This window comes from Orbicella faveolata, unplaced genomic scaffold, assembly GCF_042242905.1.
Source record: "Orbicella faveolata isolate gen_17 unplaced genomic scaffold, um_ofav_v1 contig_3, whole genome shotgun sequence".
In the NCBI taxonomy this organism is placed as follows: domain Eukaryota; kingdom Metazoa; phylum Cnidaria; class Anthozoa; order Scleractinia; family Merulinidae; genus Orbicella; species Orbicella faveolata.
In genome coordinates, this window is record NW_028301558.1 from 10,747,118 (window position 1) to 10,763,795 (window position 16,678).

Below are 16,678 nucleotides of genomic sequence, written 5' to 3' on the forward strand. Positions count from 1 at the left end.
TAACCCTTTGCCCCATGTACCTCCCTGGATAGTATGGCAGTTCATTGCAGAGAATAGACCTTTTGTTCAAGCCTGAATTTTTTTCAGGCGTTTATTTCACAACTGCTTGAGTTGTGTATAATTGCGATGATCAATCATGTCTTCTTATCTTTTTCGGCAGTTCAAGTATATGATTTTTCATATATTCACTTACCTATGTCTTTGCCGATGACAACGGCGCTTTTCCACAACTGGAAAGTTTCGGTGTTTATGAATTAGAAGTTAGTCAAAGCATAAGCCAAAGGGAGATCAGAACACGAAACGAAATTTATACGAGTCCTCTGATGATGAAAGCTCTGGCGAATAGGCCACTTTTGATATATTAAACTTCAGCTTGATCCTGATACGAGGCCTAGAGGACACCATGAAACAAATGAAATGAATAAACATGGTTATTATATTTCCTTTGTTTGTGTCCTCTAAGCCTCAATGCATGTCAAGCTGAATTTTAATATATCGAACACGGTCTATTCATGCAGACGACATGCATACAGACTTGCCTTCAGTGATGGCAAGAGTGCAAAGAAAGGGAAGCAAAAAGTCACGAAACGGAAAGGCAAGACAACAGTGCAAGGAAACAAGGCTTCCACGGGCAATAACCCAGGCATGCCGTCCTCCGACTAAATTTTTGATGACGACTTTGAAACAAAGAGTAAGTTTTGGACTCATGGGTAATGAAGAGTTGGGAAATCACAACTACTCATAGGGCTGTTTTTTTGCACGTTCGCAGTTCAGAAGTGGTTACCTTTAATTTTATTAGGTAAAATAATCTACGTTCGTCAAAGCGAAGCGAATGATTAGACCGTAAAATATATTTCTCCAAATCAGGATCCAAAATTAATCTGGTCAGTTTCAGAGGTCAATGTAACAAGTTTGAAGTTTTATCACTCTGTTTTTTAGCGACCCTGCGCTACTCAAACGCGAAAGATGAACCCCGGGGGATTCCCATATAAAAAAGACGGGGGTGCTCGTGGGAAATTTTGAAAAAAAACCCTAAAAGGTTCCAAAATCCTGCTTTGTGAGCTAAGCTTAAAATTTTTTCTCCCCTAAGAGGTAGCAATTCTTACATAACACATAACCCCTATCATATTTTTTCTGCTCGATACCCTAAAAAAATACCGCAAAAGCTGCCGATGTGGACCTTTTGAGGTTCAACACTCTAAGAGGTACCAAAACCGCGCTTTTAATTCCTAAAAGGTACGACGAACACCCCCGTCATTGTGAAGGTGAATTAATCAACATGACGCGAGCGTGGGACAAAGAAAAATTCTGAGTCCCCGACAGAATTTGTCCCACGCTCGCGTCATGTTGATTAATTCACCTTCACATTTCATTACCGAGCTTAAAATTCACCATCTTTATTAACTTATCACTACCCCCGTCATTTTTGAATGGGAGTCCCCTCCCCCGGGACTGAACAGGCGGATTTACCGGGGTACCTTTGTCGATAAATCAACCAAAATTAGTTACCCTAACCCTCCCCCCGGCCGCTATCAGTGGAGTTTCTCCACGAGTATTCCCTCTTTCGCCCAGTCCGGGGGAGCGAGACCGTAAAAAATGGCCGCGTGAAATCCTGGGGCGAGCCACTAAGAGTTCGCGCGGCCATCGCGTCACGCACGACGGACTGAGCAAAAGAATGACTACTACTCTATAATTATAAGCGGCTGGCAGACGGGCAGAGCATTTATTATGTAATTGAGGCGGTTAAGCGTGACACAATTGTGTTCTGTTTATATCAGCTTTACACAAGAAGACAAGAGACAAAGTAATTTGAAATTTACAAGTTGTTAAAATGGCCTGGGAGAGCATAAAGAACCGCATCAAGAACACTTTCTCCAGCATCTCCATTATAACGTACGTGCTCGTTGTGATTTTCGGCACTGGTTCATGGATCGCAGTCAACGCACTTTGGGTTGAATTACCCATCATAGTTCAAGAAATCCCAGAAAGTTGGTCTCTGCCATCCTACCTAACAGTTATAATTCAACTGGCCAACATAGCGCCTGTGGCTTTTACTCTAGGAAATAAATTCTTCCCACGAATAGTTCGCGAGATACCGGCCATTTACATCAGCGTTCTCGTTGGAATCGCAGCATGTGCGCTTTTGGCGTTTTTCTGGAAAGAAACGAGCTTCATTGCGGGAGCTGAACGCAGCACCGCACTTTTGGTTCTGTGTTTCTTTCTCGCCATGGTAAATTGTTCTTCTTCGGTCACGTTTCTGCCATACATGGCCACCTTCCGAGAAGTTTACATGAGTCCCTTTTTCGGTGGCGGAGGATTAGGTGGACTTTTCCCTAGTCTGGTAGCTTTAGCGCAGGGTGTGGGAGGGGGGTCACACACCTCCTGTGTAAACCCCACCCTGGCTCCTATGAGCACTACGAATGAAACGTCAGCAAACAATACCACCACAGGTAGCGGGGCTCCAGGGCCTAAGTTCTCTGTTGAAGTGTTCTTTTGGTTTCTGACTGGAATGATGGTAGCCTGTGGCTTGGCCTTTCTGGGGCTGAATTACCTTCCTGTGACAAAACGACAGCAGGTAGTGAAAAACATCAAAGGTGACGATGAAGGGGCCCAGGGATGTGAACAAGCCATGGAACTTGTCTGTGACGAAGAGAGGGAAAACATTGAAAATTCTTGTTTTCAAGAGGACTATATTGTTAAAAATTTGTCCACAAGGAGTGATGTCTTTCTGTTTGTGATTTTAGCCTTAGTCAGTGGCTTGAGCAATGGAGTCATACCAGCTATCCAGTCATATGCCTGCATACCTTATAGCTATCACATTTATCATCTAACGCTCACACTGTCTAACATCGCCAATCCAGTCACCTGCTTCGTGTTTCCATTTATGCAAACAATGTCATCAGTGGTCATAGCAGTGCTGAGTTGTGTGTACGTTGGTATGTGTACATACATTATCATTGTCGCATCGCAGAGTCCCAATGTACTCTTACAATGTGAAGATTCTGGTGCTGTTTTGATAGTAAGTATGTGATGGAACATTAATTTCATTTACCACATTTAATACATGTAGACTATGTGACTTATAGCCCAGACATTAAATGTGTGGGTCTTAAGGTAGGTAAAGTCTACATATGAGCCAAATGGCCCATCAAGGTGGTTTCTGTAGCACGAAGTGACTAGGAGTATTTCTACTCTCATCTGGATGGGATAATAGTCCATCACAGGGTTACCTCTAGTGTTAAATTTGACAGCACCTATTGATACACCTGGTTCGAGAGAGGTACTGTGACAGTAAACTGTTTAGCCCAAGCACACAACACTATGTCCCCAGCCAGGGCTCGAACACAGACCACTTGATCCAGAGTTGAGTGTACTAACCATGAGGCCACCACGCCTCTATGGTTGGGTCTTAAAGTCAACAATATCTTACAGAACCAAATGATTGTTTAAAGAACAATCCTTTCCTTTGGCACAGGAAAACCTTTAAGTCAAAATTGTATAAAATTACATTAAGCCATATTTTTCACTATGGTGTGCCTCTAACCAGCACACAAAGCATCTGTGGGATTAAATCTAGTAGTGAGCAACTGATGGATAATCAGTTGATCAGTGATTCATTATTGCTGAGATTATCAAAAGATCTATGAATAACGAATTGACCATAAACATGTAAGTCATGGATTGGTCATTGATTGCTGGGTCATCACTGATATAACAACTCAACAACCTGAGTTGTATATTTTTGTGTGACTGGTTAATGTTCTTACCCAAAGAACAGTACCACATCTTTAAATACTTTCCTTTCAAAGATGGGAAAACTCTACTCCAAGTGTTTTTGTTTATTGGGGGGGAGGGCGATGGGAAGTATGGGGGTGGAGTGGGAGAGAAGTGATGAGGTAAATTTGTGCCATAGCAATTAATGTTCATGATAATTTTACATGGTTAGAATACTTAACTGCTCTTACAGCAAGATGACAATATAACAAAACCATTGTATTTTTGTCATGCAAAATCCTAAAATAATTCAATTCCTTTGAAAGGTATTTGTCAGTGTCAGTGCTGTTGCCTTGGTAACGTACATCAAAGTTGCAATTGGAGGAATAATGCGTGAGAAAGGTCACAAGCATCTTCTGTGGTATGGTGTGAGTCTTCAAGCGGGGTCTTGTGTAGGCGCTCTGGCGATTTTTGCTCCAGTGAATGTCTACCACCACTTCAAACAAGAATGACAAGCTTCACCTGGATGATGTTACAGTAAGAACACCCAAACTGTGAACAGTCTTGACATTTTTTTTTTCCACATTATTCGGTGACTACAGAATGATACATTGAAGGCTCTTTGTTTGCCTTTTACAATGTACTCTGACTCTGAGCCTTCTTTCTAAGGTCAGGGTAATAATGTGCAAAGACAGTGTTTGTGGTTCGAGTTTCCTCACTGAAAGTTTCAAATGAAGGTTTATTTAAAAATAGTGATACATGTTTTAGGGGTTCATGTCACAGTAGCATGTAACAGGGGTACTTTAAAACATCTACATTAGGACCTTGAAGAAACCCTGTCTGGTTGTCTGGGGCAAGCAACTTTCTTTCCTCACTCATTGATCAGCAGTAAGAAAGTGCTCAGGCAGGGTGCAGCCAACTAAGGTTTAAGAATTCTTTTAAGGCAAAAAAGTAAGTAAACATTACTGTACCTTTCAATAACATAAACTCTGCTCAATCAATGGTGTCATGTTTTGCTGGAGTCAATCATCTTTAAAAAGTGGACCTCTTAGGAAACAGAAGTTTAATTCAACAGGTTCAAAAAGCCACATCTGTGGGTTGCATTTGGTAGAATTTGATCTATTTTGTTTGTTTCTTTTTTACAATTTTTGTTGGTCGTTGCCGTAATTATGATTAATGGCAGCCAAAAATGTAATTGCTAGTTAGGATTTGTGCTCCATAGTTCTTGTGTTATGGAAAGGCATCATAATTCAAAGGATTTGGCGGGAGCTTATGAAATAATGCAATACAAAGTACACTTCATTTTGTCATGAAGACAATGACAGTGTTGCACACGTTTACATTTAAATTTTATCAAATCAATGCATGCTTTTATGCTTTCAATGCATACTTATTTGTCTCTTTTATTTATGTTTATAAGTGACCTCTGAACCATTTTCGCTTTTAATCCACAGCTACAGTGAGACATTATTTCAATGTGAGACAGTGAGCAATCACATATTGGAAAATAAGAAGAGAATATATATTTATTATGAAGCATGAATTCTGATTTTTAATTCAAATTATATATTGCATTTGAGAACCTGGGCAAGTGTCAGGGTAAAAGCCGGCCAGGGCAAGTGTAATACAACTCACAGCTGCTTGTCCAGGGAAAGCCAAACACAATTTGTTTTTCAAACCCTGCAAACATAATTATTGGCATGCTGCAGTGACACATCCTCTCGTGTGGTGATACCCTGTGGCCACTTGCTTTGACAGTTAACAAATTCAGTGCATTTAAGGATTTATTACATCACTATTATGTTGTGTGTTTAACACAGGTGAGATAAAAGAAACATCTAGCAGTGTATAGAATTTCGTGGCAAAGTTTAGGTCTTAAATAAATATGTGATAAAATTATAATTCAAGAGAGAGCATTCATCACAGTAACTAGCACATAAAAATTGCCAAAATATTTTTTGACAGTAGAAAAAATGTATCCAAGCCCTGACAATCTGTTACAGCTATTTTTTGACTATTTTGTAACCTGGTTCATTATTTTTAGTGAAGTCCGCACAATGATGTTCAGTTATTTGGGCTTACAAGATCTTACAATAGTGTTCAGTGAACAACATGTGTTTACTTCAACACACCATCTTTAATGACCAACATGCATCTCGCACGTAACTAACTTGAACAATACGTCATGTAAGCTAACACAACAAATGACACCTTCAGTATACAGTCAAACCTCTATTAAGCGGCCACCCCTTATTAAGCAGCCAGAAATCAAAGTCCTAAAGTTATTGTCAGTAAAACACTGTAAATAAAACCCCTATTAACCAGCCACCTCTATTAAGCGGCCACAGCTACCTAATGGTCGTCCCAATGAAGGTTTTTCTATTGTCTTTACCCCTATTAAATGGTCACAAACAAAATTCAATACACTTAGATAATTTGGCTTTGGTTTGGAAAAGGTGATGAAAGATATTAGAGTCTGAAATAGAATTTGACGGCTGATAAAAACATTCAAACACACATTTATTATGATTGTCTTGACGTGATTACATGTTAACCTGATGGTGAAGAGCACACGAACCACCATTAAACAGCCAACCCCTAATAAGTGACCACCTCCCATTTCCCCAAGAGTAGCTGTTTAATAGGGGTTTGACTGTAGTTTGCTTATCTGTTCCATTTTTTGTACAGCATGTAGAGCAAAATGTTTTGGCTGGTTTAGCTGGATTCAAGTGAACTGAATTTTGAGTGATAATAACTAATGATATCATATGGGTTATTTATGTCGAACCTTTCATGGAGACAACCCTTACGGTTCAACTAACCTTGAGTTATGTAGGTTTAAAATGGCAAAACAATTATTGAGATAATAATTTAATAGGAAGGATATTTTTATTTACAAGTAATTATTGCACTTTAATTGCTCTTGCTGAAAGAATTGTTAGGTTCATTCTTTATTGTTTGGTCAAAATCATGATAATTTTAAATAAAGCTTCAGTTAATTTTTATTTCTCTAAAATCGGGTTGCTGGTATTCATGCAAATATGCTTCTTATAGTGATCACCCTGCAAATACCTTTTGCTGGTGAACAGTTGTGCTGGTCATAACTTTTGTTGGGAGACTTGGGAAGCTTGCACACAATCAAGACCCAACACAAGTGGGAGACATGTTTGAGGGTTGGGGGGGGGGGGGGGGGGGGGACTGCCCATAGCAATTTTGATAGAAAAGGTCCTCGTTTTGCATACCTTTTATAATTTGAAAAAAGGTACCCCCTGCACATACCTAGTTAAGAACATTGCATCTCTTTTCTAAACCCTTGAAATGAAGTTAATGATGTAGGGCTTAATAAATATGTCAGATCTAGCAGCAGCTTCTATTGTTAACTTACAACCATCCTTTCTACTTGTTCATTAAGACGGATAAGTTTTCAACAAATTTTCTTTCTTCATTGTTAAAAATATATCGTTGAGATCACAGTCACCCCAAATGTTTCTTCCAGCCTTCAATGGTATTAAATCAGCCATGTTAAATGACTTCTGTTTCCCCTTTCTTTTCTTCAAAAATGCCAATTTTTCCTGACTCCAAATAAAATTCCTTGACCTTGAAGAATTTTTTCCCCTGACCTGTAGCAAACCTTTTGTAAAATAGCTACCCTTTTATATACCTGAAGACTGATAAAGGTACCCTTTTGGGCAGGGCCTCCCTGATTGACCTTCATACGGTTTCCCCATCCCACCAGCATGCAGGCTAGAGGAAGGAAGGAGAAATATCAGGCCAGTTCGACAGTCATTGTTTTTGATTATATACATGTAGCTACTGAATGTGTTGTGAACTAGCAGAAATCTAGTTTGAAATTTTCAAAATACGATAAAATGTTGTTCAATTTGAGAATGGAACCCTAACAACTGATAGACTATTGTACAGCTTCCTCCAGTAAAACAGTTTTTAAAAAGGTGCTTCTCCATGCCAAGGAAACTCCTGCAACTTTTGCTGCTGACCTGTGGCTTTTTCCTTGGTATTACTGTGTCTCGTTTTGTCTGGGTAGACTGGGTCCTAGCTACCCCACAAACCACTGCGCCGGCGGGCCAGTCTATAACTTGTCGCCACGTCTGTTTTTGTTTGAAAAAATAAGTGTGTCAAGTTTAAATGTTCCTTTGACGATTTGCTACGGGTTCTATCTTCCTTCTACAAACAATTGAAAACTTTTGAAAACGTAAGAGCCTTAGAGATTTCAATCTTTGGAAAGAAATGGCGGAGAATGAACTTGGAACATGGTTTCGAAGCATACCCATTGTCACAAGATGGTGGTTTTCTCTGTCCATCGTATTTCCCCTTCTTGGAAGGCTGGGATTGATAAATGGAATGTACTTCATCCTGGACTATGCAAGTATTGTATATCGTTTCCAGGTAAGAATCAATGACTCCAGAAAATAGCTCCAAGTACGTAAAGCTCTCTGAAAGGCGGACGAGAAGGTTTTTAAACAGATTTTGCACAGAAATGCACACACTTTTTTTAAATTCACACACGGATATAAGCTTAGTTACAGTATCAAAGAATTGAATCCCTCAAATAAAAAAAAAACTAATTAATTTAGAGGTTTGAACTTTCTGAATTTTTGATGGGGTAAGAATTTCATCCCTGGCAACTGTTTTATTTTCTGACTCGATGTCTACATAATTATATGCATGCTGTAATTTAATAAAGGTTGGCATTATATATGTTGTCCATTATATTATATCAAGTCCGTTATATTTTGCGATGGATGGCAGAACACTTATGAACCATACAGATCATGTTGCAAATGTTGAGCCTCTGATAAAACCTTGATTGAAGCGGTTGGTTACAGTATTTTGAACACTGTGTCTCTATGTCCGGCAGCCGGACAGGTTTTTCAAAATCCTTCGTGTCCGGCAGTCAAAATTATTTTTTAAAAATTTCAGTTAATAATGTCAAATCCTTGTTTATATGGCTGAATACTAATTTTGGTGAGCCTGGCACCCGCTATATCAGGATTTATAACATAGACTCTTATAAAATGACCAGCAGTCAAAACGTTTGAATAGCACTCCGGTTAGCCTAAAAAGCACTCCGGTTAGCCTGAATAGCACTCCGGTTAGCCTAAATAACTTTGCAGTTAGCCTGTTTACGGTTAGCTTTCAATAATGCTAAGGGTAAGTCCATAAATACTTAAAAAATTCCAAACTTCGCTGGCCGGTTGTGGTGGTGCAGTGGTTATCAGTATCGCTTGCCAGGCTGGTGACCCGGGTTCGATTCCTCTTGGGGTCGCCTGTTATAACGTTCATTTTAAGTTGTTGTACTAAAAAAATGTTTAGAGTCTGCCGGACACAGAGTATTTTAAGAAACCTGTCCAACTGCCAGACATGTAGCCACATTTCTACTCAACAGCATGGTGTTGTGTTAAAAGATGTGTTGATTTTTGTTGAAATAATAAGTTGCATGCTGCAAATTAAATTGTAGAAGGAAAATACTGTGTGACTTTAATTTGTGTGTGTAGTGCTTTTTGATTCTCCCCCCTCCCCGCCCCCCTCTCTCTCAATCAAAAAAAATTGACATTTGGTTACTCTTCAGTGTGTTTTTATTGCAAAAGATGTTAAAACTTGAAATTATGCAATGGAGCCTATGTGAAGCATGGGAACATGTGTGCAAAGGGAGTCATGATTTATTCTGATTGGATGACAAAGTGATACAAGTTTTGTTAAGCCAATCGCTTGTTGTTGTAATGCAAAAGCAAATGTGAACAACGTTTGACACTCAGGTTAAAACTACTGTAACGTCTGCAGCGACTGGCAAATTCCAAAACGAGACAAAACAAAACGAGCTCTAGGCGTGTCGCGACAAACTAGTGGGTGGGACTACTTTACAGGTCGTCTTCAAGGGTAGACAAGTAAACCACGGAAAACCAAAGTTGATGGTTATCGGCGATTTATTGCATCAACAGAAACGATCGTAAACTGAAATAACAATATGTAACGAATTTCTTTCAATTTAGCGGAAAAGTTGCGTAACAAATAGTCAAAACTTACACGAGACAAACTAACGATTTGGAATCGACAACATAACGAAATTGAATAACAATACATCAAAAATAGTCAGCGTAAATACTACGCTAAGATACTAAATAAGATTCGATCACAGAAGTAAACAACAAAAGGAACTAATTAACAGCTCAATGCTTTCGAGCCTAAAAGGTGGGCGTTCACTCTAGTAACGTTCAGAACACTTTCTAATTTAGACGATTATAAATCAATTAACATTGTACAAATCTTTCTTTGTATTCCTTCGCCCATAGCTATAAAAAATGTAACCTAATCAAAATGACAAAGGTACTCATATCGGTCCTGCTTGAGCCAAGGGTTGGGAAATCAAAAAGCACCAAGAGTTCAAGGTCGACAAGACCACGCGAGATGGAAAGAAAAACTACTTTAAAGGGACGCTAACTCAGCTTTTATAGGTGCGTGGTGACGCTTAAAGGTCCGATTACAAAACCAATAAAAAAGAAGTAAACATTGTAACTACGTTCGTAACTAAGGTAAAGAGACAATTATTAACTAATCAAAATTGATCTTTGTCTAGTGTCCTTAACAACTACTCTAACATGGACTTTTGCTTTGGTCCATAACTGACGCACACCTCAGCACTTACATACTGGAGTCATTTTTCTTAATTTTCAGATATGGAGGTTATTCACAGCATTCGTTTTCTACCCCATTGTACCTCAGACTGGTTTTCATTACCTCATTAATATGTATTTCTTATACTCCTACTCTACAAGGCTTGAAACAGGTGACGCTGATTTATTTCATGATTATCTCATACAATGTGGTGCTGTCATTTTGCTACTATCAGATGCAATTTAACAAAGCTCACATAAAACATTTTGATGAAATGGAGAAACTAACCATTATATTAAACATATCAAACATGTTTACTGTTGCTAATATGAGCAACACCACTGATGTTATGCTAATGCATGGTAGAATGTTCTCAAAGAATCGGTTTTTGGAACTTAAAACCGCTTTTTGTTTTCATGAGCAGATGGTGGTCAATAATTAATCAGGGGTGAGGTTGGTGGGGTTGCTAAATATTGTAGGTTTATTTTATAACTAGCATTTACAATGGGAATTTTAATCTTGAGATTTGAACATTAATATTATTATTTATTCATCATAAAAAATTATGTTATAATTAGTTTGTTGTTTGATTAGTTGAGTAACGTTTTGAAAGGTAAAATTTTTATGTTTTTGGAATGGAATGACCAAAGTGATTTTGGAAGTTCACCTCTGATCATAAAAATTGGCTGCACGCTTAGGTTTCTTTCTTCGAAGAAAGAATTTTGTGAAGAAATCAATTTGTGCTATAGCCTGTGAACACAGATGCATTTCCAGCTGTCGATTTCTGTGATGTAATGACTTTTGTTTTCTCTTTTGCCAATCAGATTCCATGATAGAATGAAACTCGAGTGCTCCTTGTAGCAAATACCTTGTGCAGTAGTTCTGGGGCTATTTGAGCTAAACTGTGATTGGCTTAGAATTCCTACATCACAGAAATCGTTTCCTGGCTCAGGTTCGCAGATGTTATTTTTTGGCGGAGACAAGCGACAGCTGGAAATACATCTGTGTTCGCAGGCTATCAGTGCTATGATGGACAGCAACTGTTTTCTGTCAAAGCATGTAGATGTGCTAATGACAATAAAGTTCATTTTTAATTACTTGCAGGTCTTTTTGATGGTCGACCAGCTGACTATTTGTTTATGATACTCTTCAATTGTTGTATTTTAATTGTATCCTTTTATAAGCTTCTCAATTGAATGTAATTTGGTGGTACAATTTGCTAACTGGAATGTTCCTTGACTTGTCTGACATCAGATCATAGGATTTCTTATACCCTTGAGAGTAAGTTAGTTTTCTTTTTAGAATAATCAGGGCTCGAAAAAGTGCTGTCCGTTTGTCCAGGATGTACAAGTAAATTTTCTTGCGGGGCAAGTGACTTTTTATTTTCACTTGCCCAATGGGCAAGGGCCAAAGCAAGTCATGTGCCAACTAAATAAGAAAAAAAGTAGTTAACCAAGACTTGCGCAGGACAAGCAAAATTTGAGAGCTGTTTGTCCAAAGGGCAAGCTGGAATTCAAGGTTTTTTTTGAGCCCTGATGATGCCTCGGGACATGTTTAAATTAGGTTGGATATTTTATCAAGTTCTTGTTCAAAATAATATAAACAACATAGTTTTTATTTTACAAATTCAGATAAATGTCCTTGTCTTAATTAGCCCACAGTCAACAGTAATAATAGTATTGTGGCTGGTGAAGTTTGGTTGAGCCGAAAGAAATATTCCACTTTTAAAAAATATTTTATTGCGCTCTGAGTACAGGAAATTACTTTACATTTTACATGTGAGTCCACAGAGGAGAACGTTTAATGCTTTAGAATTGTATGTAGTTTACATATTTTTATTAAGCAGGTCAGCTTTATATGAAGATTATTACAAGTTCTTCCCTCTGGCACCCAATTTGCATATACAAAGTGCAAATAAAGTTGATATAAATAAATAAAAAGTAAATAATTTAGTAGTTGTAATATAATATATTATAATATAATATTTAATAATTATAATATCTGAGACAAAGGGGAAAAAGAAGGAGAGTTATGACATTTAAATTTACAACCTACTATCTTCTAATTGATGGAACAAATAAAAAACTGGTTTGCACACTGATGGTAAAAATAAGTGTCAGGTAGTGTAATGTTGGTCTTACAAAGATTAAAATCTGTTTCTTTCCATTTCAGCTTCTCATGGATCCCCTTGTTTTAAGTGTTCTGTATGTTTGGTGCCAAGTAAATAAAGATACGATTGTACAGTTCTGGTTTGGAATGCAATTTAAGGTAGGCTTGCCTTTATCTTTATAATATTATAAATGCCTAGTAAACAATATGCAGTCAGTGGTCTCCTACCATCAAAGTCAAAGTGCTTATATTCCCTATGCTGCTTTTCTTTCTTTTTTCCTTTGCTTTAGCACTTAGAAACTGCTAGGTGCAGTGTATGCAGGGTGAGCTCATCCATGACTGTATAGTAAAGTTCAGTCAATTTCTGCTGCTTCATTTTTCTTTTTCTCTGTGATCCTGTGCTCTTGCAATGTGTGAGGTCATATGCATCGGATCGTAGTGTTTTTCTTACAAACTCAAGAATTGTTTCTTTGCTTACTTTTTTGTCCAAAATAATCTTCAGCTTTTGTCAAGTTGTGCTGCTGTAATAAAAGTAAAGCACTCAGCTGTATTAATCATCTTGAATTTTTCTTACCCTTGTCAAGTTGTGTCACTGTAATGAAAGGTAAACACTTAAAGTGGTACTATGATCAAATTTTGACCCCTTGATTTTTTTTTTGGTGTATTATGAAAAGATAAAAACGCCATTTAAGGTTTGCAAATATCTGTATTTGTTCTGGAGATATTTAAGTTTGAAAAATGTGTAAAATATGCAAGTGAGATAACTGACGACGTCATATAATCAACCCAATATTATATCAAGTATATATGAAATAGAGCTATCTTGGTCAATTTGCATCACAGACCAATGAAACTTGGTAGGCTAATAGTTCTACAGACAACACACCTACGGCCATAAAAAATTCTGTTCCCATGGCAACTCACTCTTTTCCAGTCTGCACCCACTTGATTTCAATATTTTGGTGATTTTCAGCCCAAAAAACATTAAACAAGGCCATGAACTCAACCTAACATATTCATATGCTTGCTGTATCATGCATATGAGGTATCATTAGCAAATATCAAAATGGAATGCCAAAGGTGGCCAGAAAAGCCAATGATATTGGGGAGGTCTGGAACCCAGTATGTTGCCATGGTAACAAGACTGTCAAGCTCGTATTGTGGAGCACAAGTAGAACAATGTTACTGCAAAGAATCAAACACTTCTGATACAAATTGGCTTAGATATCTTTCTTCATTATATTTGATGAAGATTTGGTTGAGTGTATGACGTCATCACTTGGCTAATTTGCATATTTTAAAAACTTGAATATCACTGGAATGAAAAGAGATATTTGGAAAATAGTAAATAGCATTTTTCTTCTCATACAGACTACTTGTTTATGTTTTAAAATGGCTTAGGTAGGAAAGATGCAATTTTCGTCATAGTACCACTTTAAAACTATTTTTAAACAGAAGGTGATTTTCAAGTTTTTTCTTTGGATTATCAACTTGAAGTTGGTACAGGTAAATTAACTCCCATAGCAAGTTTGTGAAGCTGACGTTACAAATGCTAGGCCTCCATCAGAGCAAGTGCTCTATTTCCCTTAGCTTAGTGTTTTTCTTGCCCACTAACACAACCTAGCAGTTTCTTCAGAAGCTAATACATTTATAATAGAAGCTAACCTAACAAGTGGGCTCCTAATGTGTTGTGTCTGTCATATTCTTCAGTGACATCAAAAAATTACATGTGCCCATCAGTTCACTCACTTTCTTCAAACCATTCTATGTGTGATGTTGGTCAATAACTGAAAAGAACTTAAGTTGTGTACACATGGATTTTGAAGATGCATTCTTTTTGTTTTTAGGCAATGTACCTTCCATGGGTGCTGGCAATATTTAACATGATCATCCAGGGAGGGTATGTACATGTAGTGTTTAAAGAATGTTGTTCCTTTACTGTTCCTGTTTACATAAACTGTTAAATTCTCCCAGACTGTTTGTTTTTTTTTTTTGCATCAGGCAATGTAAACATGCATGCATACATAGGAACATGGCTTTTAAGGTGCATATTTTTACAGTACAGTGAAACCTGTATTAAGGGGACACCCTTGGGACCCTCATTAGCATCTGCTTAATAGAGGGTGTCTGCTCAAACAGGTTCTAATATGTTGTGCAATAATAATTAACTCTTCTGTAACACAATGTGACACAGTGTGAGATCAAAGACTGCTCATAGCACAATGTCCAGTCAGTCAATTCATCAATCTGCAATAATCACTTAGCTTTAAAATGACATCGCTGAACAATGTTAAAGGAGTCTCAGCTGAACCTTTAGATGTAAAATGCTCTTGAAGCATCCACTTATTGCAGGTTTTGTGCAACAAAATGGCTTAATATTGGTGTCCACGTCTGTTAATAGAGGTGTCTGCTGAATCCAGGTTTATTTTACAGTAAACGTGGAAAGAAAATTTTGGGACTTCAGCTGGTGTCCGCTAAGAGAGAGTGTCCACTTAATATGGGGTCTGCTTAATACAAGTTTCACTGTATGTTTTCAAAGTGTAAATCTTTGATGTTTTTGTTTTCTTCCAGTGGTATTATGGAGCTTATTGGCATATTTGTTGGACACCTGTACTTCTTTCTCATGTTCAAATACCCACAAGACTTTGGAGGACAGCGTTTCCTTTCTACACCATCCATACTGTATGTTTTTTTTTTAGGGTTGAGTTTTATCTGTAATCAGATTCCTGTACGGCGCTTATAGGCCTTAACTTACACTAACATAACCTGTCATGTCAATAGACACTTTGCATAAATGGTGCCTAAATTTGAAGACCATTAGACATCCTAAGGCTTGTGTTTAGGGCTGTGATTAACGGCCGTAACCCATAACACCCGTTACGGCCAAGTATGCTTGATTTTCCCTTGATGCTACGGGTGAAATTGCCTGTTGTTGAAAGAATTCACCCACAAAGTAACAAGTTTGTTACGGGTGTGGAGAACCAGGCTACAGGTGACTAAAAACTTAATGAGAGCCCTGGTGTTAATGTTTCCAGACAAAGGATTTTTCACATGCATGCGAGGCCTGGAATGTATAAGTATTATTATTCAAATTTCATCATTTATTTAAAGTGTCTATTCTGCCATGAAATTGCATTAATTAGCATAGTTTAACGTAATGAATATAGTTATAACATTGCAATTTGTTTACATCATTTAACCAACATACTCAGTTATATGCACTGTTGAAGATATTCTTCTATACACAGTTGACTTCAAGATTTAAAATGTGAACAGTATATATGCAGATGGTAAACTTAATGTGCAAGTAAAATTATATACATAGGAATGATTTTGTCTTTAGGAAACAAAGGCACGTTTCACTGCTGTACACGTAACAGACTAATTAATTATATACGTAAATTTAGTTAACAAAACTAACTGTGCTTTGGTATCATGAATCAAAGAAATGACGCTTGTCTTGTCAACTTCCACTTCCTTTACAGGTACAAGCTTCTTCCAAACCGCCAGGGAGGTGTAAGTGGCTTTGGTGTGCCCCCTGCCAGTCGCAGGCCACGTGACCAGGACAACGGTGGAGGAGGTGGCGGTTGGGGAGGCTGGGGCAGAGGACAGCGCCTTGGCAACGAATGAATGTTAAGACAAATGTCTTTGTAGATCTCGATAATACGTGTACATGGTCACTATGTCTAGGTTGACATGCATGTGTCTTTAAAAAGATTGCTACGTCGTATGGTTTGGTATAGTTCGAAGAGCAGTCAAGCTTTTAATCTAATGAATGTATCTTTCGTTTAGATGAGAAATTGTCAAACATGAAGTTCTGATCAAATTATATCAAAAACACGACGTGCACCAAGAATATATGTGACACCACTTTGCAGACTTCAGGTGTAATATAAGTAAATAAAGTTCTTTAAACTTTTCTTGTTTTCGTGGTGTAATTTTTCCGGGTTTTGGTATTGGAAGTTGTTCCTCTGTGATAATGGAATTTTACAAGTGGCATTTATAACATTGTCAACACCAGTGTTCGAAAGGAGACAGCGAGCTGAGTAAATGTTAGATTTTGGCTCACTACCCGGAAAGACACACTGTAGTACAAGTGCGTACAATCGTGTAGCTTTAGGTCAGCAGGGACCCCACAGCCAGTTTAGATCAAGAATACCATCAGCTTGTCAATGTACTCTCGAGTTTCGTGTTTTTTAACTCAAGAAAAGTATCTCACCGCCAT

At 37.8% G+C, this 16,678-nt stretch overlaps 2 protein-coding genes across 3 annotated transcripts; both read left to right on the top strand.

Annotated features, from left to right (window-relative positions):
• Positions 1–1,661: 1,661 nt before the first annotated feature.
• Positions 1,662–6,730, top strand: LOC110065926 (riboflavin transporter 2-like). 2 transcript variants are annotated; one of them, XM_089298778.1, is made up of 3 exons: positions 1,662–3,019; positions 4,041–4,251; positions 5,169–6,730. In XM_089298778.1, the coding sequence occupies exons 1-2, from the start codon at positions 1,832–1,834 to the stop codon at positions 4,224–4,226; spliced, it is 1,374 nt and encodes a 457-aa protein (XP_089154904.1). In that variant the 5' UTR covers positions 1,662–1,831; the 3' UTR covers positions 4,227–4,251; positions 5,169–6,730. The 2 variants fall into 2 exon arrangements, with proteins under 2 accessions (XP_089154904.1, XP_020628771.2); XM_020773112.2 differs by having other exon boundaries at positions 4,041–6,730.
• A 1,056-nt stretch (positions 6,731–7,786) lies between these two features.
• Positions 7,787–16,373, top strand: LOC110065852 (derlin-1-like). Its single transcript, XM_089298796.1, has 8 exons — positions 7,787–8,118; positions 10,405–10,516; positions 11,449–11,513; positions 11,599–11,625; positions 12,517–12,612; positions 14,301–14,353; positions 15,025–15,135; positions 15,939–16,373. The coding sequence occupies exons 1-8, from the start codon at positions 7,960–7,962 to the stop codon at positions 16,081–16,083; spliced, it is 768 nt and encodes a 255-aa protein (XP_089154922.1). The 5' UTR covers positions 7,787–7,959; the 3' UTR covers positions 16,084–16,373.
• Positions 16,374–16,678: the final 305 nt, after the last annotated feature.